The 26565-nt window shown below is 33.6% G+C and overlaps 4 protein-coding genes and 1 non-coding gene across 9 annotated transcripts; 2 read left to right on the top strand and 3 right to left on the bottom strand.

Moving 5' to 3' along the window:
* Positions 1 to 4463: 4463 nt before the first annotated feature.
* Positions 4464 to 8312, top strand: LOC8281657. Its single transcript, XM_002513886.4, has 5 exons — positions 4464 to 4850; positions 5198 to 5658; positions 5881 to 7216; positions 7305 to 7451; positions 7578 to 8312. The coding sequence occupies exons 2-5, from the start codon at positions 5605 to 5607 to the stop codon at positions 8099 to 8101; spliced, it is 2061 nt and encodes a 686-aa protein (XP_002513932.1). The 5' UTR covers positions 4464 to 4850; positions 5198 to 5604; the 3' UTR covers positions 8102 to 8312.
* Positions 8313 to 11241: 2929 nt separating this feature from the next.
* On the bottom strand, positions 11242 to 13705 carry LOC8281658 (protein WHAT'S THIS FACTOR 1 homolog, chloroplastic). 2 transcript variants are annotated; one of them, XM_048371047.1, is made up of 2 exons: positions 12240 to 13705; positions 11242 to 11617 (listed from the first exon to the last, which is right to left on the bottom strand). In XM_048371047.1, the coding sequence occupies exon 1, from the start codon at positions 13604 to 13606 to the stop codon at positions 12407 to 12409; it is 1200 nt and encodes a 399-aa protein (XP_048227004.1). In that variant the 5' UTR covers positions 13607 to 13705; the 3' UTR covers positions 11242 to 11617; positions 12240 to 12406. The 2 variants fall into 2 exon arrangements, with proteins under 2 accessions (XP_048227004.1, XP_048227005.1); XM_048371048.1 differs by having other exon boundaries at positions 12261 to 13705.
* A 16-nt stretch (positions 13706 to 13721) lies between these two features.
* Positions 13722 to 13815, bottom strand: TRNAY-GUA. The gene is made up of 2 exons: positions 13779 to 13815; positions 13722 to 13757 (listed from the first exon to the last, which is right to left on the bottom strand). It is a non-coding gene; the product is annotated as a tRNA-Tyr (tRNA).
* A 1758-nt stretch (positions 13816 to 15573) lies between these two features.
* Positions 15574 to 16603, top strand: LOC107260855. Its single transcript, XM_015715944.2, has 3 exons — positions 15574 to 16110; positions 16180 to 16371; positions 16457 to 16603. Exons 1-3 carry the CDS (start codon positions 15574 to 15576, stop codon positions 16601 to 16603), a joined length of 876 nt encoding a protein of 291 aa, XP_015571430.2.
* Positions 16604 to 19555: 2952 nt separating this feature from the next.
* Positions 19556 to 25427, bottom strand: LOC8268445 (probable pectin methyltransferase QUA2). Of its 4 annotated transcripts, XM_048370940.1 has the most exons (10): positions 25093 to 25426; positions 24293 to 24446; positions 23741 to 24205; positions 23519 to 23648; positions 22921 to 23161; positions 22525 to 22738; positions 21976 to 22154; positions 21557 to 21860; positions 21129 to 21267; positions 19556 to 20166 (listed from the first exon to the last, which is right to left on the bottom strand). In XM_048370940.1, exons 2-10 carry the CDS (start codon positions 24436 to 24438, stop codon positions 20008 to 20010), a joined length of 1977 nt encoding a protein of 658 aa, XP_048226897.1. In that variant the 5' UTR covers positions 24439 to 24446; positions 25093 to 25426; the 3' UTR covers positions 19556 to 20007. The 4 variants fall into 4 exon arrangements, with proteins under 4 accessions (XP_048226897.1, XP_048226895.1, XP_048226894.1 ...); XM_048370938.1 differs by having other exon boundaries at positions 23741 to 24446; positions 25086 to 25427; XM_048370937.1 differs by having other exon boundaries at positions 23741 to 24446.
* Between the last annotated feature and the right edge of the window lie 1138 nt (positions 25428 to 26565).

The raw sequence follows: 26565 nt of genomic DNA, 5'->3' as shown, positions 1-26565 counted from the left end.
AGATGCGAATAGCATGAAGTCCGCAAGCAATGGAATTCCAATATATATATTACTAATATATTATTATTATTTTGATTATATAATTAAATTTATATATATAATTTAATTAAAATTTAATATATAATATTTAATTTATAATAATAAATTAATTATTTTTAAATATTTTAATTTTTTTAAATTTTATTGTATTATTACACTAATAAATATTTACTTATTAATATTATCTTTAAATTAATATCATCAATAAATTAGTTTAAAATATTATTAAAATTATTATATAATTAGTTTGTTAGTTAAAATAATATTAAAATATAATTAATTTACTATTTTTATAATAATTATTATTTAATTATTAATTTATTAGTAATATTTTATTTTTTAAAATTAGAATGAGTATTTAATTAAAAATATAATTTATTAATCAATAAATTAATAAAAAAATATAAATTTATATATAAATTTAAATTTTATATATAAAAATCAGTATATATATCAAAATAAAAATAATATATATTAAAAATTAATATATATATATATATATATATATATATATAAATTGTCAAGAGGCTATATCATTTCAAGCTTGAAAACATTTGCAGCTTTTTGGCAGTGTCGTACTGGGCAAGTGTTTTAAGGATTTCTTTGCACCAAATTATACGAACTCTTAACTAGAATGTCAGAATATTAGCTCTTCTAAAATGCTAACTCATGAAGCCAATCCAAATATTATACTAATAATTTATTAAATAATTCTATACAACTTACTTATTTTTGTTTTAATTCTTGTTAGTATGACGTAGAATATCCTCATAAAATTATTTTTTTAACTTTAAAATATTAATTAAAAATACTATATATATCACATTGAATAAATATAAATAAAATAATTAATCAGTGACTACAAAAATATCCAAATTAAATATATATTTACTATTAAATCAAGCTTGTGATTGCTGGTGGTAATTAGTTTAATACCCTAGATAATTGAATGACAAATCAAGAGATAGTGGGTGATGGGTTAGTCCGAGGGTGGAGGACCAAATAAGATAACAAGAAGCTAGAATTCTAAGCCACTCGATTTTCTTTTGAATTAATAAAGTAAAATGGCTTGATCATTGATTTTTTTATTCAACTTTTAATCATTGTATCTGAAGATCTGAATTATGTGGGGATAACATAATAAATAAGACACGTCAGGGCTGACTTCAAGAGAGAACACATTAATTATGTACAAACATTATTCAAACTAATTAAATATCTCAGTTTAAGCCAAAATACCTTCTAACATCTCTTGGCTAACCATTTTTTTTTCTAAATAACATATTTTTCTGTGTCTTATATGAATTTATAATTATAAGACTTTCTTCTATAGATAATATGAGACTTAATGAGTTATACATTTATTCACATTTTTAGAATTTTATCTAAAATTTATATTATCAATAAAATAATTCTTCAAAAATATTTTGTTTAAAATTTATTTAATATAGATTTATTATATATTAATAATCTACTTTTCTAATTATTCTTTCTCACGTACATATTTATTATGTTAAAAAAAACTTATTATTATTATTATTATTATTATCACTATTATTTATTCATTAGAAGGTTAAAAAGTCATGGACTATATAATATAGAAAGTTATTTCTTTGTATTTATCATAAAAATAAAAACTCATTTAATGCTGATGAAATAATAAACTCGAGACCGCTTAATATCAGGAGTGAACGTTCTTACTATTTAAAATATATTTTAAAAATATTAACTATTTTTATTTGTCTGTTAATAAATCTAACTTAAATAATAATTTAGACTGCATTTTAGTGATCGCAAGCATTATTTTGAGAAATTAGAAATATATATTTTAAAAAAATTCAAGTTGAATATTAAAAAATTGTGTAAATAAACAATGTTTGTTCATAATTGTTGATGTGGTGTCTGGGATTTTTAGCTAATAATAATATATAGAGAAATAAAATTATATGGATGGAGGTGCATAGACACATGCATGTGATGTCCTTGTGGACATCATTTTCTTGGCATGTCAGATTTATCAATGGCAAGCAAGGTACCTTTCTAACTTTGGAAAAGAAAAAGAAAAGAAAAACTTACCTGTCTAAATAGTACTTGAAAATCTGCCTTTGTCTGTTATGGATCCTCACATGGGCTTTGTAGCTATGTTCCATAAAATGCAATTACCAATTATCCGACACAAATTATAAAATGGATTCTGATAAATATAATTGTATAGACTTAAAAGAATTTATTCGGCACCGCTTTATTTATAAAAAATTTATATAAGTGTTTGACACGTGCAATAGACACTGACGCACACGTCAGGCGCTGACGTAATCTTTAAATAAATAATTATTATATTTATTAATTTTATAATAAATATTTGTTAATTTAATTTTATTAAAAATATATATACTACGGTATAAATATTTATAATATAATTTTATTTTGATAAATATCTATTAACAAACTAATAAATATTATGTCTATAAATAATGAATGTTTATATCAATTATAAAATATTTTCAATATGCATCACAAAAATAATAATTTTTTTATAAATAGTTAATATTTTTATTTGAGAATATTGATAAATATTATATATATATACCGACAATAAATACTGCAATACTAGATAATAAATATTAATTAATACTGTTGAACAAAACATTAAATTAAATGAACATTGAATATTAACCGTAATTTAAAATGGTATTATTTTAAAAATATGAAAAAGTGGGAATAAAAGTTTCCATGTTATGCAATTTGAGAAAGAAAAAGAAAAAAAGGAGATTAAATGAAAGGAAAGAAAAAAGAAGAAGAGATGAAATGAGATCTGAATCTAATGTCTATTTCAAAATTTATTTGGACAGTGAATAAGTTTTTACATGTAATGAATAAAATAAAAATGTACACGTTCCTTTTTCAATTTTTTACTCTTGATTTTTCTTCTTATTTGGTTAATGTTAAAAGATAAAAATGGATAGAAGAAAGGCATCCCAAAAAAAATAATAATAAATAAAAATTAAATCAAATTGAAATTGCACCTAACTAAAGGGAACCGTACAAACTCCTAATTCCTACCAGCTTTCTCTTGAAATATAAAAAAAGCCAACTACCACCTATTTATATAACAAAGGGTGGATTTTAGTTAAACTTAATATTTGAGATTGGCTCAATATTAATTGAGTTCAACTCAATTCAAGCCGATTGAGTTGGATGAGGTTAGATTTATTCTCTATTGTATTTAGTTGAAATTTATAAAATTTACTTACAAATTTAGATTTTATATTCTTTAAATGAAACAAAAATTAATTTAAAATTTTACATTATGAAATTTATAGAGAATTAATTATAGCTAAACTAAATTCTAGTTGAAATAGATAAATTTTTTAAATGAATTCCATATTAGTAAGTTAATATATTCATAATAATATTACCAAAAAATATATATTTTGATTTTATTATTTCTATTTCTATTTTATTTTATTTTTCATATATTTTTTCTCAAAAAAAATAATTTTTCTTATAAATTTCAACTAAAATATAGCATTAATAGTATAAATTTTAATAAACTTTTATGTGGTTTAATAAAACTTTAGGATCTATAATTTATTATTTATCATTTTCGTATATTGTGAATATAACCAATGGTAAATAACAATCAAATTGTAAAATATTATTAGCAAGTATTAATATGACACTTAAAATAAAAATGACTATTACGGGCACGTCGTAATCTTTTAACAGTATTATATAATTTGATGTTATTTGCTAATAGTCATAGTTATAAAATAATAAAAAGATATAATACAAAAAAGAGACTCTAATGAAAAGATATATTAAACCATAAAATAATTTAATAAAATTTTTTCAGTTACTTTATTTAATATATTTAACATAATACATATATTAATTTTATTATAATAATATACTATACAATAAACTTTTGCATTTTAATGTAAATTTTGTAAATGCTATTATTCAGTTTCTAAATTAATTATTATTTTTTTATTCAGTTTACAATGAATTTCAAACTCAACTTCTTCAAAACTTGACTCAATTAAACTCAAATGGCATCCTACTACGTCCATACCATTTCCTCTTGATGCAGACCCAAAAGTCAGAACAAAATCCAACGGTCAGTACTCAACGCAGAAGGAGAAGGTGGGGCCAACGTACAGAGCAGAGCATCTCAATGGTGATTGGTGATACCCCATGGAAAGAGTGTGCGGCCTTTTCTTGTCTCCTGAATAGGTAAGTGACAAATACGATTGTCTATTTGTTGGCATATAATTGATGGCAGTCAGTCGGTTACAAATGCAGCCTTAACAGAGTAAGTTTTCTCACACTTTCTAAGATCACACAGAATGTAATCATTCTTTTGCCCTTTTAAATTTAAATATGAAATCATGAAATAGGAGGTGACATGATAATAAAGAAAAAAGGAGTTATGCTATGGAATTCTATAGCACCACGAATTTCATCTTCTAAGATAATACAAAATAAATACAGTAGCAGGTAAAAAAAGGAAATGCATAAAAAAATGAAAACCGTGTTACATGCGCGTATAGGCTAATCTCATGCCTACTTCACCAGCAGCAAATGCTATTTCTCTTCTTGTGGGTCAGTTTGCCTTTTGTTTTTCTTTTTTGATTCGGCTATTTCTAGTCCCTTCCAGCCAATTTCAGCTCAAACCTTAAAAATCTCCTCTTCTTTCTCTTTCTATATCAAAACTCGTGGTTCTGTTTAGCTCTCTTTCTATAGTCTAAAACCGGGGTTCTGAAAATTCACCTCAACTGTACGTGTAACAGCTTTCAAAGCATAAATAGGTATGTCTTTCTTGTACCACCTTTGTTTTGACATGTTGCTGCTCTTCTTGTATTGTGACTGTGACAAACTCTATTGTTATCAATACAATGGAGCACAAGCATGTGCCAAAACCTTTGGATTCAATTAAATCTTTGTATCCAAATGCTTGCTTGCTAATTCTCAAGCAAACGATTCTTTTTGCATTTATTAATTGATTAATGTGGATTTCTTGAATTCCCCTTTGTTAATTGTAATATCGGAATCGGGTTTGCTTATGTTGTTTAATAGGAAAGAACCCATGTTTGTCTTTAATGAAAGTTTGGGACTTTCTTATATGGGTTTTTGTTGTTGTTGTTGTTAATAACAGGGAACGGTTTGGAGAAAGATTTTGTGGAGCTTCTGGAGAGAAGCTGCTGTTTATGCAACTCTGGCCGACACTGTTGTGATATTTGCTCGAACCAGAGCAGAAAGTGGTTCTCTGTTTTCTGGTTTTCAATCTTTATCATCACCATTTACACCATCCTTTACCATCCGATCATTGCTTTGGCACCTTCCAATTGATTATGGCTAAAATTTTGATTGAACCATATTGTGTGTAATCATACTTTTTCCACCTTGATTAGCATCTGTTAGAGATGTGAGCGTTAGTAGTATAAATATAACTCTTCGAGAATAGAAGAAGAGCCAAAAGAGAAAAAGAAAAGTAGAAAGATAAAAACAAGAGTGCCTGTTGAGACTTTCTTCGGAGGAATCTCATTTAGCCAGTTCTTCAAAATGGCGAGGTTCATCCGCTGCTTTAAGCTGTCTGGGGAGAAGAAGGCAAAGAAGGTGAGAATTGATTGGATTCTGATTCGTTCAGATCTTTTTTCTTTTTTCTGTTTGATATATTTGTTATCTTGCCATTTGCTTGCTTAAATTTTGGGAGATTTATGCTCAACTGAAGAGACTAGGAACTATAGGAGAAGAATCAATAGGGGTCTGTGATTGCAGTTCAGTGTATTATCATGACTTGTATTTTGCTGAAAGGTTCTTCTTTATTTAAAATTTTAGGTTGTTAAGGAATCAGCAGGAGCTGTTGAGTTCAACAAGGGGCGCAAAACCTTGAAAATTAGGCTTGAACATCCAGTAAAACCTTTTGAGGGTGATGAGTTAAATACCACATCTTTTAGTGTGTCAGTAGACTCTGTACCTTCGGGTACTCCGAAGGATTCTTCGAGTGTCAAGGTGATGAGCCATGAGAGTCTTGTAGGGAATGAAGCATCAGAAATTGCATATGAAGGGGAAGATGAGCAAGAAGAGAATGCCTCGATGAAGAGGGAATTGTCTGATTTTGATCTTCAAGCCCATACACCTAATTCAAGTGAACAATTTATTCCAGGAAGTATAAATTCCAGTTATTCTGATTTATTAGATATCAAGGATAATGATCCACTTGGAGACAAAGCTGAGAAAGATAATGAAAAGGATACTGATGAGATACAAACTGGACATGTTAGTGATCCTGGGATTGGAAAGGCGAAGTTCTGGGGCTCACCTAAGCTTAAGCGATCCTGCTCTAATCTGGAAACTAGCAAAGTGCTTAGTGAAAAAGCCTATCAATCAACTCCTTCAAAATTCCAGTTTTCTGGGGAGTCACTCGAATTAGATGTGAAATTGAGGAATCCTGGCAGCCCTTCATCTGTAACTAGTCATCAAACTGCTGACAGAGTGATGTTAAAGAAGCATTCTTCGAGTCAAATTCTACCATCAAGGAGTAGAAAGCTATGGTGGAAATTGTTTCTGTGGAGCCACAGAAATATGCATAGACCAGAACAACCAAAGCCACAAGTTGTTACTGTATTGAACCAGCAATGTGGATACACCTCAGATACAGTTGAGCCAAGTAGGGCTCTGGCGATGAGCAACACGCAATCACCTAGGTCATTTACTGGAGAATCTTTGAGCAAAGGTTGTAAGAACAACAATGAAGATGACAATCAGAGCTGGGATGGTTTTCATGGTGAGGTTTCTGGTATTTGGCCCCAAAAACAATGGGTTGCATTCTCAATGGAAACATCCCCCTTCGCAAGAGTGGATGAGTGGGTAAAAGATCTTGACACCCAAGCACCACCTAATAGTGATGGTAATGGTGCCGGTACCAGTGGTGAGGGCATTGTCTTCCCACCTTCTCCTGAGGCTGGCAGATCACCAGCAAGAGGCACTAGCAACTTGACTCGACGTCCTGACATAAATCTCTCAGAGGAGATTTTACATGCCAATGCTGTGATCCAGTCGCTGGATGCTTCCTCAACTGTGGCTCACATCTCGGGTATTGGCTTAAAAGCCATTCCTACCATATCGTGCTTCACCAGCCTTCGATCTGTTAACTTGTCAAATAATTTCATAGGTATGCTGTTACCTGAAGCACCAAGTGCCTACTGGTTAAAGATACTTGATTCATACTAACACGGTTCTTCTTCTTCTTCTATTTGCAGTCTCTATTAGCCCAGGATCATTGCCTAAGGGCCTTCACACGCTCAATTTGTCAAGAAACAAAATCAGTTCTATTGAAGGACTCAGAGAATTAACCCGATTGCGAGTACTTAATCTTAGTTACAATCGCATTTCTCGAATTGGACAAGGTGATTAATTTTTATGAAATTAATTCTATAAGTTAACGAGATTGTGCAATATTTCACTAAGAAATGATGTGTAGATTCAATAAGTAATGTAGTTCTGAACGTGCACTTGGAAATTTTGATTATCAGGGCTGTCAAACTGTACAATGATCAAAGAACTGTATCTTGCTGGGAACAAAATTAGTGATGTGGAGGGATTGCACAGGCTCCTGAAGCTTACAGTCATAGATTTGAGCTTTAATAAGATAACAACAACAAAAGCTCTGGGGCAGCTTGTTGCTAATTACAACTCATTGCAAGCTTTGAATCTGCTGGGAAATCCAATTCAGAGCAATGTCAGCGAGGACCAGCTTCGCAAAGCACTTTGTAGTCTTCTTACAAAGCTTGTGTACCTCAACAAGCAGCCTGTCAAACCACAGAGAGCAAGAGAGGTTCTTACAGATAGTGTTGCCAAAGCAGCTCTCGGGACCAGCAGCGGTTGGAGCTCTCGCAGAAGAGCAGCAAAGAGAGTAACCCCTGGTGGTTCAACCTCCTCGAGCTTGCACAGGGGCAGTGTTGGTGCTAAACAGAAAGGCAAGAGCAGGTCAAAGAGCCGCATCCATCACCTAAAGACAGCCTCGGCCTCATCAGCGCGTGCTTCTTCCTCTCGTTAAATTTTTTACCTTCCGTGATAACTCGAAGTGTATTTTAATTATCATCCGAAATCTGCGTCCAAGCTGGACATTGTTTTTTCTTTTACTTTCTGGATTCGTCAAGAGTGCTCTTGTTTTTTGCCTCTTTTTCTGTATGTGGACCTGCGGTCTTTGGTAATTAAGTTTTTTGTGGTCCTTAATTGTGTGATGGAATGCTAAAGAAACTTCTGTAGTTTGGTTTCAGGAGAGCTAAATTAAACATTGTGATAAGCACGTGGAAAGGTTCCATCTTGGGCATGGATCATTGCACATCATTTATATTCTAGTTTGACTTGATAAGTGGTTAGTGTTCAGTTACAGGGTTTTCTTGTCGCTCCCTTATCCACCAACCTAAAGAATAAACAAAGGGAAAATCTGAAGACAGGCCAAGTTAACCAGGAGCCAAAAACCGTTTGATGCATCAGGGAGCCATCGTCCCTACTGAAGCTGAAGATAATTAGTCACCCCTTAAGAGATCTATTTGCCTCTTCTCAACAAATCATTATGTAGTCCTCACAACATAATCTAGGAAGTTTCTCTGAATTTTCTCGAGACGATGTGTTACTTCAAGTCTTCAAGTGGCGAATAGAAATTGCTTAAGGAACTTTACTATAATACATTCGAACAAAAGACAAACTAACAAGAACAAAAAAAATGCAGATTAAGTAACCACATTCCCTCCCTTTGCATTTCGGTGTCAATTGTCTTTTAGCGTTTATATTGTTTTCAAATGAAAAGGTAGTGTTGGAGCAAAAGAAGAATTTATAATGTATTAGTATTCTTTTATTTTCCTATAATTTTGATATTTCAGGATCTATTAAGCTCGAGTTGAAGGATGGTGTCTAATTGTACCCATTATATGTTTAATTTTACATGTCAAATTAATATCACGTCAGCAGCTGTATTGGGTTAATCTAGATTTGAATAGCTGGATACAAATTTAATTGCTTTTCACTACAATGTCACTGCACTTGCAAAATTTGGAGCTGAAAACTACATTAGATTGGATGATCCTTGATTGTGGCTAGTGCTGCAAATGAGCCGTCCCACTTGTTCGAAGGTCGACTCGATAAAATCTCATTTATATACGTTTATCAAGATGAATGAGTTTTATTTTTAAATTCGTTTATTAAACAAGTCAAACTAAAATTTCATTTTCAAGCTCGTTTATTAAACAAGCCAAGCTCAAGCTTAGTAAGGTTTGGCTCGTTTAAGCTCGTGAGCTGGCTCATTTAAAGAGCTTGAAAGCTTGTTTCTTAAGGAGTTTATGGATTAATTCAATAAATAAATAAATAGTTAAAAAAGTATTATATTTTAAATTGAAAAAAATGATAAAAACTCAATTTTATTATATTAAAATAACAATATATACTAATAAATTAGGTTTTAATTATAAATTCTCTAATTAAATAATTTTAATATTACTTGAGTAAGTGCTAGTTTGATAATATTGTTAATTAAGTTGATATTTGATTATGTACATTTAATTGTTATTAATATTTTATGTATTACTTTTGTCATAAATTAATTTAAGTAGAATAATAAAATAAAAATTGTGTATAAAAATAATATAGTTTTGTGTAAGACATAATTAACTTAAAGCTATATAAACTTTATTGCTTTACTATAAACTATGTAGTATTAGTGTTGAATACACAAGTATATATTATGTAAATAAAAAGCTTCACAATAATGAGCCTGAGACAGTTTATTTATGAAAATGTATGTATGGCAAAACACGGACCACATCTAAAATCGGATCAAGTTATAATTATTCACAATGGCACTATAGTAATAAGATCCGCTAAGCCTTATTTGGCTACTCCAGGAGCAACCGTTCATGGCCATTATGGAGAAATCCTTTACGAATGAGATACAATTAGTTACATTTATATATGAAAAGTCGAGATCTAGTGATATAACGAAGGGTCTTTCAAAAGTAGAACAAATATTTAAAAATATTTGTTGATTTACTATAAAATTATATAGTTTTAGTATTGAATAAACAAGTATATTTTATAGAAATGTTTAAAAATATTTGAAAATTATAGTCTATACATTTATAAATTAATAAAGTATGAATAAATATTTTTACAATATACTTAATGCAAAGCTTGTAGGTAGAGTAAGAACTATTATAAATTAACATAAAAAATCTAGTTAATAAAGAAAAAAGTACTAGAGTAAAAATTATTATAAATTAAACTGAGTAAATATTTTTACAATATTCTTAATACAAAGCCTGTGAAGCTAAGTTTGACTTGTTTCCATTTTTAGTCCTGACTGAATTATAAATGGATTTGGAACGAGTTTACGATAGAATAGTGCTTGTTGAACTCTTTCTTTTTTTTTTTTTTTAGCATGAACTTGAGCTGAGCTTGAGCTTGTTTACTGAATTTGAAATTGAATCGAGTCTGAGCTTAGCTCGTTTATATAAATATCGAACTAATTATGAGCCGAACTCGAACATATCAAAATTACAATAAGCTGAGCTCAAACTCTAAAACATACAAAATTATCAAGCTCGAAATCAGTTAAATTTTTGTGAACAGTAACATTATTGAAAAGCTCAGTTCTGCTCAGCCAGTTTCCACCTCGAGCTGTAGAGTGTACTAATCAGCTATAGCAAATGTATGTTTTGCAAATGTATGTTTTGGAGAACCTGATGTAGATATAAGGGACTTGCCAGTTGTCTGGCTCAATTTATTACAAACATGAGATGTGAAAGAGCTACGCCATTTCCTTGGAAACCATATTTGACAGTTGTAGTACACTGATTCTTCAGCAACAAAAGAGTTGGAAATTGCTGAGTAACAAGATAATTTAATTCTAAAGATCAATTGTATGTTTTTGTTTTAGAAACAATGTAAATCTCCATTTATTTTTGAACTAGCAGTAGAGTAAGAAATCTACATCTCCTGAGCGACTGAGCAGACATTGCAAGATCTGCTGCTCTTCTCTTGTGGTGATATTCCTCTTGTAATAATAAATACATACCGATTCTTTATTTATCTAAAGATGTCTGATGACAATAAAGAACTGAATAATATGTCTTTCGTAAATCAGTCAACAACCATATCAAAGGGAAAAAATAGAAGAGACACTTGTATGAATCAACGATGTTGTTCAGGGAAAAGAAAGATCATTAATAAAATATTTATGCAAGTCTGCAAGATCTTCACTTGTTACTGAAATACAAGAATTGACTGATAACAGCATACCCCCGAAGCTATATGGACTAGTTTTAAAGTATGGAAAAGACGATCAATTTTGAGAATACATTCAATCCATAGGAAACAGAACGTTTAATCTTTTATATGGTTAAAACACATCAGAACCTTCGGCAACACATACACTTGGTTCCAAAATTGGTGCTGTGGTGATGGATTTAGATCTCGTCTCCAATTAGCTGTTGCTCTACGAATATTCCGTAACAAAAGAGAGCCGTATAGCCACGTTCAACGGAGTTGCTAGCACCGGTCGCTGCCTCTCCTCTTTCTATTGTCCAGAAAAAAAAAAGAATGAAATAGAAAAATAAGAATTCCAAATCACAATTAGAATTGCATAATTACAGACATATAACAAAACCAAAATCGAAGTCTATGCAACTGACGCAAATCTGAGTTTGCAACACATTGCATATTATGTTAGGTAATGCTCTCACTAATGTGTTGTTCTGTACAGACACTGAAGAAAATAAGACAATTCTTTCCCCTTGCCAGGTTGCCTCCAAATACCAGGAAGAGATTACTTAATCCAACCATAACTTTTCCCCCCCTGATAACCTCAAAGAACAAAACAACCCCTTCCTCCATACTTCTCAACAAGAGAAATAAAAAGTTAATCAGAAAGAAAAAGCTGGGACATCTAAGTGAAAGTAAGCTCGAAATGAAAACAGACACCTAGCTTTCCCAAGTCATTGCAAGTAATCTTAGCCTACCTTCTTATGATAAGACACAACAACTCTATTTTGAGACACTATTAGACTAAAGAAAATGAAGGCAACATACAACATCTGCAATGGATATCAAAGAAAAAAATTGTTCTTAGCGATCTTTACAGAAATAGAACACAGAATGTCAATAGAACACAGAATGTCAATTTTTTTAATCCAAGGTACCCTATGGTGTTCAATGCCCACCACGGATTACGATCTCCATCTACTTCAGGACTTCGCCAAATCTCAAAAAAATACTACACCAAAGAAAACTCTCTTCCCATCTCAAGGAACTGTCACATCTTACATGTACAACATCAATAGCCACCAAAGAAAACTCAATCTCTACATCATTTCCCTCCTGAAATAGAATCTAATTCCCCTTCTTTCATTTGAGCATATTTATACAACTTCTCATTGAAAACCACCTGTGGATCTTTATTAATCAAATTCCCACTCTCATCATACGCATCTTTCAAAAACACAACCCAATTCATCTCTGTCCCAGCAAGATAAAATGTGCGAGGCTGCTTCTTTAGCATATCATACGTATGCCTAGTCAATGAAAACTCCTCCTTAAACTCCACAATATGATGTATAGATGCTCTTTTCTCCAAAGTCAAGCTTAAAAACTCGTGTATAATCCCTACCCTATATTTCTCAGCCTCCAAACTCCAAAGATTCAGTGTTTCACCATCACTATAAGGCGAAACCAATGGTAACGAATTCAATAAATTCAACTTCCTTACATCCTCCTCATCCAAATCCAAATCCTTGGAATGCTTCACCGGAAACTTAAACGCCCTTTTAACCTTATCCTCGTTAACCATGAACTCTCTCTCCAATTCACTAATCGCCAAATTCGAATCCCAGTTCACTAATTCCAACACTCTTTTCCCATCATCCTCGACAACAGTTCTAATCCAATCAGGATATTTAACAACCCTATCTCTAAAATCATCAGGAATCCCAAATAATAACCTACAATGATGAATCTTACTTAAAGGAATTTTCTTGTTTTTGGACATCATTAACAATTTAAGTACCTTGTTAACCCTATCCTTCTCCATTGAATCAAAAATCAATTTCTCTTCTTCAAGCAATTCCTCCATGAAATCTGTAAATCCTAACCACATTTTATTATCGGTGTGCCGGTAAATTTGAAAAAAGAGAGGGTGGCGCTCGATAAAGCGCGTGACTTTACGGCCTCGAGAGAATCCAAGTTCACGATAAAGCTTGCCGGCATCGTCGAGGCGGAGAACATGCTCGTGTTGTTGGGAGAGGAATTGTTTGGATTTAGTAAGGAATCTAAAGTAGGAATCACGCTCGACTAAGGTTTCGAAATGTGGGTTTCGGGTTGATGGGTGCTGAACGGGTTGGATTCGTGGGGAATCGAGCTTTTTCCGTTTCTTTTTGTGTTTTTTAGGGGTTTTGGTGACAAGGAAGGAGGTGGAGAACGGAGAAATAAAGGGTAAATTAGGGTAACGGTTTTGAAAGAGAGTTAGGGTTTTGGCGCCGGTGATTTTGGAGAAGAGGAGGCGCCAAGACATGTTTGCAAGAGAGAAGTGTGTTTGGGTTTTTGTTTATAGTGGCGGGAGGCATAGCGGCATTATTCGCTCTCGGGCTAAATAAAAATGGAAAAAGTAACAAAATTGTTAAAAAGAGTCCGACCTGCCGGATTCGAACCAGCGACCTAAGGATGGCTTACAGGTAATTAGCCCACTACAGTCCTCCGCTCTACCAACTGAGCTAAGGTCGGTTGATGATTCTTTGATCATTGTGATTGCACTCAAACTTTTTGGAGTTCTACTGTTCTGAAATTAATGAAAAATCAATTAAATATAGGCACATTTTATTTTGTTTTTTGATATTGATACATTAGAAATGAGAAAAATGGAATTCAAACTTAATACCCAATATATATTACTGCGAGATCTTCAATCATAATCATACATCTAGAATAAGGGGATGGAGTTGCCATAAAAGTAAATATCCCATGTTCTTTTCAATAGAAAACTATGAATCAACAATTTTTGGCATCCTGTTTCTAGCTTCTCACCTGCCACGCATCCCAATTATGATGATTGAGAACCACCCGTAAACGATTATTAGTATTAATGAAAGAAGGAGGGTTAATTGCACCGTTGGTACCAAATCTTTGCACTTTTTTTCAAATGGTACCAAACCTTCAATTTGTTTCTTTTTGGTACCACTCCTATTATTTCTGTATCTTCCGCCAGTACCAAAGAAGAATCTGACACTTATTTGCTGATGTGGCTGCCGAATTTTGAATTGATAATACACCACTTGCCACATCTGTTGCTGACTCAACAACTTAATTTCTAGTCAGCAATTAACTAATTACTTAAATTTGAGCTAAAAAATTGAGAGAAATTGTAATGAAATTGATTTCTTCTTCTAAGCTAACACAAAAGTAACTGTTGGTACCAAACTTCCAAAATCAACACAAACCGCTCGACTTCCACCTCCATTGTCAAGAATCTCTGAATCTCTCGTTTCTCGTCTCTGACCTTCTTCTTCGTACATGGACATTGCGATATTGTAGAACAATGACACTCGACTGGCGAGTAAGGGAGAAAGCTGAAGATCCACCACTATACTGTAAGTACAAGCAGACCAATAGTTATTCTGTAGTTATTGGAAGCTATTTTGCATCTTTCATTGAGTAATGCATGTTGCATTTATTTGAAAGTTAACAATGCAGGGGCTAGGGTTTTCCCTAATTCCTTTTTAAAAATGCAAAGAATGTTAATGATGTTTGTTTATAAACACTGCTTGTGTGTGGTTGTTTCACATTTGTTTAATTAATTTATTTTGCAGTGCCTAATTCCGAATACTTCACTGTGTATTGGCATGATTATGGAGTTGATGTTAGAGGTGAACCTAAGCTATGTGATATAGGAGCTGTGGATTTTTGTAGTTTAGATAAGATATCTAGGATAAAAATTGATTCAATGGCTAGAGAGCTAGGACTGAATCCTGAAACAAAGCTGATTATGTGGAAGGATCCTACAAAGAGTATAAGTGATGGGTTGAGAAGCCTTGAAACTGATAAGGATGCTTTAGAAATGGCAATGGCTGTGGAGGGTTCTAAATTAATGCATATATTTAGTAGAGATAAGTGGGAAACAAAAGAAAAAGCTGGGGAAGAAGCCAGGGCAGAAGCTGGGAGGAGGCTGTGAAAAATAAGGATGATGGCAGCTGTAAGGATAGTGATGCAGATTCAGAGGACAGTGAGTTTGTGGACTCTGATTATGACCTGAGGGATGAAGATACTGATGATGATGCCATGTTTGATGAGTTTGTTGATAAGGAGCTTGAGAGGGACAGACCTTCTGGTTCTAGAAGTGCTAGGCAACCTGCTGAGGAGTTGTCTGAAAAAACAGATGCAACAATTTATGGTTCATCAGATGAGCTGGTGTCATGCTCCTCATCTGAACACAGCGATGCAAAATCAAGGAAGTAGAGATGGCCTGTGTTTAATGAGGAGATTGACATGGCAAATCCCTGGTTCAAGATTGGAATGCTCTTCAGTTCCTTCAAACAATTTAAGGATGTTGTGAAGAGCTCATCAATCAAAAGCAGAAATCAGGTTATATTTGGGCCAAATACAAGGCAGAAATGCAAGGCAAAATGTAAGAAAGGATGCCAGTTTTTCATTTGGGCCTACCTGCTGAACTCAAACAAACAAACAGTGCAGATAAAGTTAGCCAATTTCATCCACAACTATTCAAGAGAGGCATACAATAGGCATGTTAATGCCAATTGGATAGTTGAACAATATGTTGAAAGGTTCAGAGCTGATCTCAGTTGGGCAATTCAAGGGATCATACAAGCTGTAAAAGAAGATTCTGGTGTTGAAGTGTCCAGATTGAAAGCATGGAGAGCAAAAAATGCTACTTTGACATTTATCAATGGTGATGAGACAGAACAACTTTCTAGCCTTCATGATTACAAGCAAGAACTCTTGAGAAGTAATCTAGGAAGCACAATAGTTTTTGGTTTGAATGAAGGTGTTTTTAACAGCATGTATGTGTGCTTTGCTGCATTGAGGGAATGATTTAAGTTTTGTAGGCCTTTCATATCTTTGGATGGTTGTTAGCTAAAAGGAGTATTTGGAGGACAGCTTCTCACAGCTATTGGTTTAGATGCAAATGACTGCATCTACCCAATTGCATGGTGTGTTGTGCAAAAAGAAAACAAGGAGAACTGGAAATGGTTTTTGGAGCTACCGGCTCAAGATGTAGGGATAACAAACAGTTATCAATGGGTGTTTATGACTGACAGGCAGAAGGTAAATACTCTTCACAATTTGCTTTTCTATTCCTTCATATATTTTGGCATAATGGTATTAATTGTGTGTTGTTATTTTGGAATAGGGCCTTATTCCTGCCATTGAAGAACTATTCCCTAATTCTGAACATAGATTTTGTGTTAGATATGTGCATAATAATTTTAGGAAGAAATTTAATAGTCTGGGGTTAAAAGAACTTGTGTGGGGTGCTGCTAAGGCAAGTTATGTCTAGATTTTTCAAAGGATAATGGAGAAGTTTGCAGCAGCATCACATCATGGATATAACTACATGAATAGCATCCCTCCTCATCACTGGTCTAGATCTGATTTTAGGACTGATGCTAAGTGTGACATGTTGTTAAACAACTTATGTGAATATTTTAACAGTTTTATCTTAGATGCTAGAAGCAAGGGTGTGATAGTTATGAATGAGGTTATAAGAACAAAAATTAATAAAGAGGATACATAAGAACAGGGATGCTATGAAAAGAGTGGCATCTGCTTACTGCCCTAAGATATTGAAAAAATTAGAAAAAAGCAAAGAATTTTGCTGGATGTTTACAACAGAGTGGTCTAGAGGTGAGAGATTTCAAGTGGTTGGCCCAGGGGGACAGTTTGTAGTTAACAAACAAGAAATGACATGCACATGTAGGAGGTGGGATCTAACTGGAATACCTTGTTGTCATGCTGTATGTGCAATTTGGTATATCCAATTAGTACCAAACATTGGTAACTTATATCAAATTGATACCAAACATTGGTTACTTATATCTAATTGGTATATAATACCCCTTCAATTTCTTTCTTTCTTATTGTAGGTGAAGAGGAAGACAAAAAAAAATAGCAAAAGGAAAATGAATCAAATGCTGCAACTACTGTTGCACAAAATGTAGATGACCAACCTGATAATGTAGCTCCTACAGACACAGCTTCTTTAGGGACAGCTTCAACATTTGATAATTTGTCACCGCTAATACCATTGTCACAGGTAAGTAATATGTCACTTATAATATTTATTCAATAATGTCAACTGTTTGCTAACTTGAGACTTTATTATACAGTTATTCAATGTAACATCATCAGCAAAAGAATCAGAAAAACCTTCAGTTCACTCTACTACATCACCTTCAAAACCTACCAGCAAGAAGAGTAAAAGCATTAATGATTTATTGAATGAGCTGCCATCGGATCTGGCCATTGGAAGACTTTCAGAAACACAGAAAGGAGGAACTGAAACTAAGAGAAAAAAGACTTTCAAACCCTTAGGGTTGTTGAGCAAAGATCTTGGGGCTGAAGGAGTTACCACAAGAACAAAACAAGACAAAGGAAAACAAAAGATTGATGGAAGTGTTTCAACAACGAAGAGAGCTTGGGTGCCTCCAGGAAATGCAAAGAACAAAGGAATTACAATTGGAAACCCTAAAAAATAATGTTTATTTTGGTTGTTGTGTTGTTAATATATTAATATATGTGTGGACCTAACATGTGATCCTTTGACAGAATTTCGATTTTTGTAATGGCTTTTGACAGCCTTAGGTGTAGGGTTCATGTGGATAGAATTTTCACATCCATTCACTTTTTGTTTAAACATTTCATTATTTAAAGTAATCAACAGAGTGCAATTATTTTCACTCAATTTGTCTGTTGCGAGGATTGCTCTATATAGGACATGTATGTGCATATTTATCATAACAGTAACATTCAAATGAAGCAATATTAATCAACTACTGTAAAAACCAAATACTCATTTATCATTTCATTCATTCATCAGTAAATTACATAACTAACAATAGTTGTAAATACTACTATATCCAAACTACATCTTTAAGTAAAGCTATATCTTAAAAATAACAATCCTAGCCACACCATAACAGCCAAGCTTAGACAGGTTCATTCTGCACTTCATGCTCTTTCTTTCTTCTTTCATTTTCTGCAGCTTTGAATTTAGCAAATTAATCCATTCTTGTACTCATTCAGCAGCTCAGTTGTAAGGTCAGATTTACCACTGTCTATTTTTAAGTTAATAAAATGACAAATGAAGAATATGTACAAGAAGAAGGTTCTTCATTACAACTCAAAACATATCAATGTAAGCTAAGACAGCATCCCCAAAACTTACTATAACAGAGCATAACCAAACTTGCGCCCGAATTTCCTTTCTGTTCGAGAGACGAAACTTCACTTTCAGTTGTTTTTCGCAAAGCTTCACTTTCAGTTCGACAGACGAAGTCACCATGCACATATAGATCCAACACTAAACACACTGTAATCCAATACGACATGATAAAGAACAAGGAAGCTACATAATCGATTATTACAGAAAGTAAATTGATCGATATAATAAAAACTAGGTTTCATAATTTGAGAATTTTTCTAATTTAGGGTTTTTTATTTGGGGTTTAGGGTTATAAATTGGGAATAAAAACTAGATGTTTTTAATTGCTGAGTTGGATAACTATTTGTTGAGTCAGCAATAGATGTGGCAAGTGGTGTGCTATCAATTCAAAATCCGGCAGCCACATCAGCAAATAAGTGCCGAATTCCTCTTTGGTACTGGCGAAAGATACAGAAATAATAGGAGTGGTACAAAAAAAAAAATTAAAAATTTGGTATCATTTAAAAGAAAAATGTAAAAATTTGATACCGGCGATGCAATTAACCCGAAAGAGGGAATGCTACAAAAGAAATGGCAGCTTTGTCTAACTTGCTGCTGTAAATGCAAAATTTTGTTTTATTATTTATCAGCTTTTGTCGGCAGGTGGAGTACCACCGAAAAGGAGTTAATTGATTCGTCAGCAGCTGGTACAAATCAGAGTGAAAAAGTTATTTCATGCTTTCAAAATGTTTCACCATATCCAAGATTCATTCTAACAACACGAAGTACCATCAGTGGAACCCAGCTGGTTCTTTTTAAGTACTTTTCCGTGGATTTAATTTCTGCAAATTCACAACTGATTTCACTGCAGCATCAGATTGTAGGCCATCCATGTGAAACGTGTAACCTTCAATCCCATGAACAATACAACCAAACACATCTCTGCAAATCTTTTGGATTCAAGAAAATCAGAAAAACAGCTGGAACTGTAGTTCCCATTGAATGTTGGAAGGAGAAATGCATCTCTATAATAACAAGAGAGTATCTATCCTCCACTGAGATTATCTGGGAAGAAAACAAAGGAGGATATCAACTGAACAAATATATTTATATATATAAGTATTCCTTAAAATAAAAATGAACTTCCAGGAATTCTTTTTATATACTACTGCTACATCAAAGAAGACTAGCTTATTTTGTAATCATCTTTCTTCACAATCTTAATCATGTGGTTGTATGGTTGTAATGTGACATTGCATGGAAAATGGATAAATAGATCTGATTCTATAGTTGTCCTTTGCTCGGCACCTCATCTTAGTAATTACATGGCCCTATGAAAGCCTTACGGCTTCACAGGATTTGTGGTTGTATCCACCAAAGTTTGTTTGCTTCCTCCCCGCTGTTTTCTGGCTTCTTCTTTCTGTTCAAAATTTTTTGATTCCTCCGTTCTATGACGGAGTATTATGATCATTAATAAACATTGCAAAATGGATATGAATAGTTTGATCTAACTTCTCAGGATTCTTCTGAGAAATTCATAATCAGCTTGCTTGTTTCTTAAAGAAAGGTTTCTGGCAGATAAGGAGCCTCTCGTCACTGTTACTTTCGATTTCTATAACTCGTGCATCCCACTTCAGCCGTGCAGTTAGAGCTCTTGCTGATTCAATGAGCGGAGCTGTGTCATGTATTATCATCCACCCCTGCATCAATCATAAATATTAGTTCCAACCATCTTTAAAAAATCAATATGATCAATTCCGCAGGAATCTTATATTGTAGATTTCCGCATGTGAAAAATAAACAAGAAATCCATCTGAATCAACAGCAAGATAATTATTTCTGTTATTTTTTGTTATAAGCAGCAAGCAAACTCTTCTTTATGCCTGCGATATATGTGGTTTAATACTGATGCATTATTATCATCTATGGAATGTAAAAAACAACACTAGTGTCTTGCACAATGACTTGCAACATTCTAACTTCAAACTCTAGACAACGGATGCTCAAGCTTTTGAAGCTCAACCATATAACAGAAATAAATATATGACGTAATAAGACATGGTTAGTGGTTTATGTGATACAAAGTGCCTCAATGGAGAGGGTATTAACAGGTTAGCGACTATGCAAATGGAATGCTTAAAGAGAATCCATGCATAAGCACATGAGAACAACAGAGGATTCTCTTCCAAATATGAAATTTAGAAGGTGAATTAAACTAACAGACATTGATCAAGGAGGTCTTTTTAATTTGTCACAACCAGGCCAAGTGAAAGTTGCAAAACTTCCTCTATATAGAAGCAACACTTAATAGCCCTATTTGCACAAAAGCAAGATTTCAATTACCAACATGCATAGTCCTAGATTCCTAGTGAAAGTTCTCAAGCACTAAATCTTTTCTGTCATTTCTAAAACAGCAGATGCAGTTATAGGGGTAAATAGTAATAATTAAGCATCTATACTCACATTGGAGTACATAGATCTATCCACACAAAAAGGTTAGAAGTTTAAGTAAATGATACAACTCCTAAATGCACATATACATTTAGTTGTCTGAAAATTCATGGTGTATGCTGATATTTGCTTCTATTGGGTTGATAAAGTTTACCCCACCTTAGCCACAATAATAACCATTAAGATAATCAAAATTCAGAAAAATGGGTACCTCAGGGCGAAGTAATCGATCAACCTCAGTGAATATGTCCAGCATGGTGCATCTATGCTGCTGACCAGTTTCAAGGGATAATAGCCCTGCTGCGTGCACTAAATCATAAGTTCTGGGATATGTAGGGAATGCTTCACACCTGGCATGAAAAAGTTTCATCTAATCGGTAAGAGTATAAGACATAACAAGCATATTTGTAAACCTATTTGAAGAGTTCTGATCTACTGATTCTAACTGAAGGTTCAACCTTAACATCCTCATCAAGAGATGAAATGATAAATAATTCCATTGCCTTTTTTGTAAAATTAAGTTACCAAGACTCCGAAATGACCAACAGAATATTTGAAAAACCCAAGTGATAACCATGCCCTTGAGATAACATTGCTTCTGAAAAATTGTGTAGGTAGTTAGGTAGATGATAGAATTACCAGTCATGCAGTACACCGACAAAACCCCTGTCAAGAATCATGGGTAGGTAGTTAGGTCCACTTGTTGGCACAACATTCATAACCCACACAGACTTCCCAGCTTCCAACAGCGCAGAGTTAAAGCCACCAAAATGAGCATTCATGTCCAACACATTTCGGAGCATGTTATATGGTGGAGAAGGATCCTCATCCCCAGGTCTCTTTGGATGATCTGAGAATATTAATGGTGACAGAAGCGACCAATAATTGCTTATTGAAGTTCTCCAGCTCTCACTGTCCTCTGTAAATTCTTCTGGATGCAGACCTGTTAAAGTATGGCAAAATTAATATCGTACAAGCTAAACATATTGATAAAAAGGGTAAATTTCATCCTTAGTCTCCATATATCGGGATAGAACTATGTAGGAGAAAATAACAACTACCATAAATTGCAAGCTCGTTCTTGCTTAAGTGAGACCTAGAAGGCCAGATTGTCCTCTCTTCTATAGGAATCCATCGGCGACTTTGTGTTCCTGCTATGCATGCTTGGAGCGGTCGATAGTAAGGAGATTCAACATCATGGCCTCTACTGCAGATTGAAGGGCCTGAACCAGGTTTCCTAGAAACACACACACACACACACACACACACAAAAAGAAAAAAAGAGAATAAATAAATAAATAAATAATAATGATAATAATAAATTTCATGTGGTATATTAAGAATCTATACAGTTCCCACATACAGAAGACTATTTGCATATGCATGAATATGCACATGGAATGCCAAATGTAACATAATTCTTATGGTGCCTCTTCACTCTATATATCCTTTTCCATTAGAGACAAAGGAACTATCCTTTTAATACAAGCAAATCATATTAGAAAATAATATCCATTTTGAACTTTATGCTTTTGACAACCGTTCCCACACCCAAGCAACAGTAATGATATCAATATCAGATAAAATAAACATGCGAGTTGCCTTACCTGGAAGAATAACAACTTTTTTTAGCAGTCTTTTTCCATACAACAGTTTCATCTTGTTGAGACAACATCTCCCAACACATATTTTCTGCAAAACCTCGGACAAAGTCCCACCTTTTCAAATTCTCTTTGTTACGGGCATTTGTGAGAGGTGAGGTCCAGACAAGGTATCCACCAGGCTTTAAAACTCTATCAACTTCAACCAAGAAAATACCATCTGCACAACATAATGTCCATCCAATCAGTCTTCATGCAAATATTTGTAGAAAGACTTCGGCATGCTAGAAGGTGCTTAAATATTATCCAATTTTGAGAAGAAAAAAATTCATAGATGTATCACTTTTTTTGCTTGTATGTATCACATTGATAGCTCCTTCAACTGTAAATTAGAACTAATACCTTTTTGGTCCCAATCAATCCCGCACCGTGCACAATGCAGCATATCAAAGGAAAGGGAAGGAAATGGCAACTGTTTTGAAGTAAAAGAACCAATCATCGCTGGAAGACCGCGTTCAAGGGTAAGTTGCACTTGACTGCCTGAAGCTTCATAGTTTGCAATGCACATAGTTAGAAGCTGTCTTTGGAAGAGATGTGCTCCAAAGCTCCCATAACCACATCCTATGTCCAAAATGGTTCTTACCTACAAAATTAAGACATAGATTAAAGTTATCATTAAACCTACTTCAGGTCGAGCATGGCTCTGATGTTCATGCCATCTTAAAGCAACAAGCATGTTATCCATATTATTTTTGCATTTGTACTAGAACCTCCATCGTTGTTAGAATTAGAACTTTATGAATGAATCTCATCACATGCTTCAATTATTGTATGGTTTTTCCTTGTTTTCTGATGGAACCACTGTGTCTGTGGCCAGATAATAGCAATGCTATCTTGTTACTAAAGTATGAAAGAACGTGAGACAGGACAAGTCAAATTAAATTGTATTACATCTGCTTACCCCACTAAAGTGCTGAATTTTTTACTCAAAGCCACTTACCCCAGCTTTTATGAAGTTAGATTCGTTTCTTAGTCCAATCATTTCAGCAATTTGATGCGAGTAATCTTCAACACTATCAAACATAGAGGCTGAACGAAAGGAAATCTGCTCTTGATCCAACATCATCATCCTGGAAACCAAATCAAAACAGAAATTCAATGATCACACTGGCGATAAGTGCTAAGTGCAATAGAGTGTTTTAGTGGAACAATTGCCACTCACCTCTTGGTCAAACTACCAGAGGAAAGTACCTCCTGTGCAGTAATTTTGACATTTGCAACCCAGATGACATCCCTTCCAGTAGGCCACCGAAGAGGAATCTTATAATTGGTTGGTGGAAGTGCTAAACAACTTTGCCTTGACCCTAGTCCACAATAACGGTCATTCTCGTTACCATCAATATTTTCTGAAACATTATAGCAAGGAACATAATTTTCATACTGCTGCGGACAGAATTCCACTTCCTTCAACCTGGAGGAACCAAGAGACAATTCGCCAATGTCCCATAGGTCTGAGACAAGTTGCTCCTGAAGCCGCCTGTAATTGTGGAATATTTGACCTCTTGATGAAGTTGTTATCGAGATAGTCCACCAAAAAGATCCGGTAAGAGCAAGAACTAAAATGACAACTAAGCTCAACTTCAGAAGTAGCAATGTGAATTTGTGCCTGCTTCTTGGAGTCCCGATGCTGAATGGATCAGAAGCAATGCCATTTTCAGTACTACCGTACTTAGAAGGAGAAACATTATCAGGGAAAAGTACCCGAAAAGGAAACCTCAGAGCTAAATAACTTTGATCTGAAGAACGGTTCTTCTCCAATTCTTCCTTTTCTGGTTTATCCTTCATTTGAGAGTCCCATAAATCGTTGCTGTTCCCAGAGATCCGCATCCCGGATATGCCTCTATGCAGAGGCCTAGACATTTTCTAACCTGGAAACCCCAACATAAAGATAGCAAATTAATATAAGATAAAAAACCCAGTAAGCTCTATAGTGAAGCAACAAATAACAGAAAAACAGGAACCCAGACAAAATTTCCTCAAACAAGCTGAAAGAACCAAGGGAGAAAAGGAAGACACAAAAAGTGTATTTTACTCAAATTAATCAAATAAGAAATAACAGGCAACGCTCTAAAACATTTGATTGAGCCAAGATTATTAGCAGTTATACTTTAACAGGAGCTGGAACAAAAGAAAGAAGGGAAATGGTATAAACTCCCAGCTAATAATGCTAGATCCATTAACCAGTAAAAACATCATTTAAAAAGCACAAAATTACAAGCTAAATTTAAAAGAAAGAATTTTTTTGTTAATTCTAAAACAAAAGCCAGAAAAGAAAACATTAGAAATAAAACATTAAGATTCAAAGTAACTACAAAAGAGCAAAAAAGAACATTAGAATCACAAGGGGCCAATTAAATCAACTTCACTTCAGTACCTCAAAACAGAACAAGAAAAAAGAAAACCTAAAAGAAAAAGATAAAAGCCCAAATAGATCAAATCGAGTAGTATCCAACAGAGACAAAACCATTCGCAAGATAAAAGATATATTAAAACAAAGGCACACTTACACACTACCTGAAATGCTAGAGGGAGTGATGAAAGAAAGAGCAAAAACAAGAATCCCACAAAATCAGCGTGATTTCATTAATGATTGCTGCTTAAACCCAACAAAGCAACAGCAACAGCAGCTTCGTTTCTTGCTCTCGTTCTTCCTCTTTATACTTCAAAAATCACAAGATAATCTCTGTATCAATTCCACTTTTTACTCTCACTTCTCTGAAATATACCGACTTGGGAATGGATGTAGAGATAGATAGAGAACCAGAGAGAGAGATTTTGTATGGATCCAATCAGGACATAGCTCTCGTGAAAACTCAAAAAGAAATAAACTAACCCCTTTTATATAGTACTACTTTGTTACCAATATGAGGTTGGTAATTTAGTACCTTATATTAATGTCAAATCTGTAAAAACAAAAATATATAAATAAATAAATAAATAAATATGTCGATGCGTACTGTAATGCAGTAGCCAACGCGCTTTAATGTCGCTCACCAGTTCCCCACCACCATCCACAGCTCCCATTCTTTTCTTTTTTTCTTATTTATTTTTAACTCTAATTCTCTTTCCATTTATTGACAATAGCACAATTTGCAAGTATTTATCCATCAAAAAACTCAGTTACATATTATATTCGATCAAATATTTATATTATTGTCATAAAAAATTAATGAATTTCATAAATTACTAACAGTAAAAAATTCTCTATGCATAGGAAACAAATGGAACTTACTACGGGAATCTGTCGATCTGAGAGAGAGAGAGAGAGAGAGAGAGGAGGGATATCTATAATTATAAAAATAATGTTTGGTTGCGCTGCGCGATTACATTTGACCTGCGCCGTAATTGCCGGACACTGACCTCTATCTACTCCCACACACAGTTTTACTTTATGCTGTTTACTCCAAAAACTCTTTAAGCACTTGCTTATACTACTTTAAAACAAAAAAAAAATTAAAATTAAAAACATCGGGAAGAATTGTTTTAGCTGAAAAAATGAATTCGGATAGCTAAAATGGAATTACATTATAAATCCTTTTCTATTTCTTTTGGGTAATGATGGTATTGCGTCGAGGGAGACGATGATGATGTGGCTTTTCTATTCCCTAAAGGTCACACACGGTGTATGTAAGACAGATTTTCAAACCGTAACCACTGCTGCTAAATCATTCCAGATTCTGAGTCAATTTGCCACAAACCTCCAATCTGCAACAAGACGCTGCTTACTCTTTTTAAATTTCTGCCTACATGTCACTTTGAAACTGTCCTGAGTTCTAATCGATGGAAATAGATATTCTGTTGAAACTGAAAATTGTCACATATATTATGCTTTGCTATATTAACTAATAAACCTGAAAAATTAAACTATAATTTGTACAGTATGCTTGAAGTTGTTCATTTCACAATAGCCGAAATTTATACCAGAATAGAGGGAATAAAATGAAAAAAAAAAAGAAGGGGAGTTTAATAGTTTTCGATTTTTTTCTT

This window comes from Ricinus communis, chromosome 2, assembly GCF_019578655.1.
Source record: "Ricinus communis isolate WT05 ecotype wild-type chromosome 2, ASM1957865v1, whole genome shotgun sequence".
Classification (NCBI taxonomy): domain Eukaryota; kingdom Viridiplantae; phylum Streptophyta; class Magnoliopsida; order Malpighiales; family Euphorbiaceae; genus Ricinus; species Ricinus communis.
Note: the sequence above shows the minus strand (reverse complement) of the source record. Positions and strands in the feature narration are given on the sequence as shown.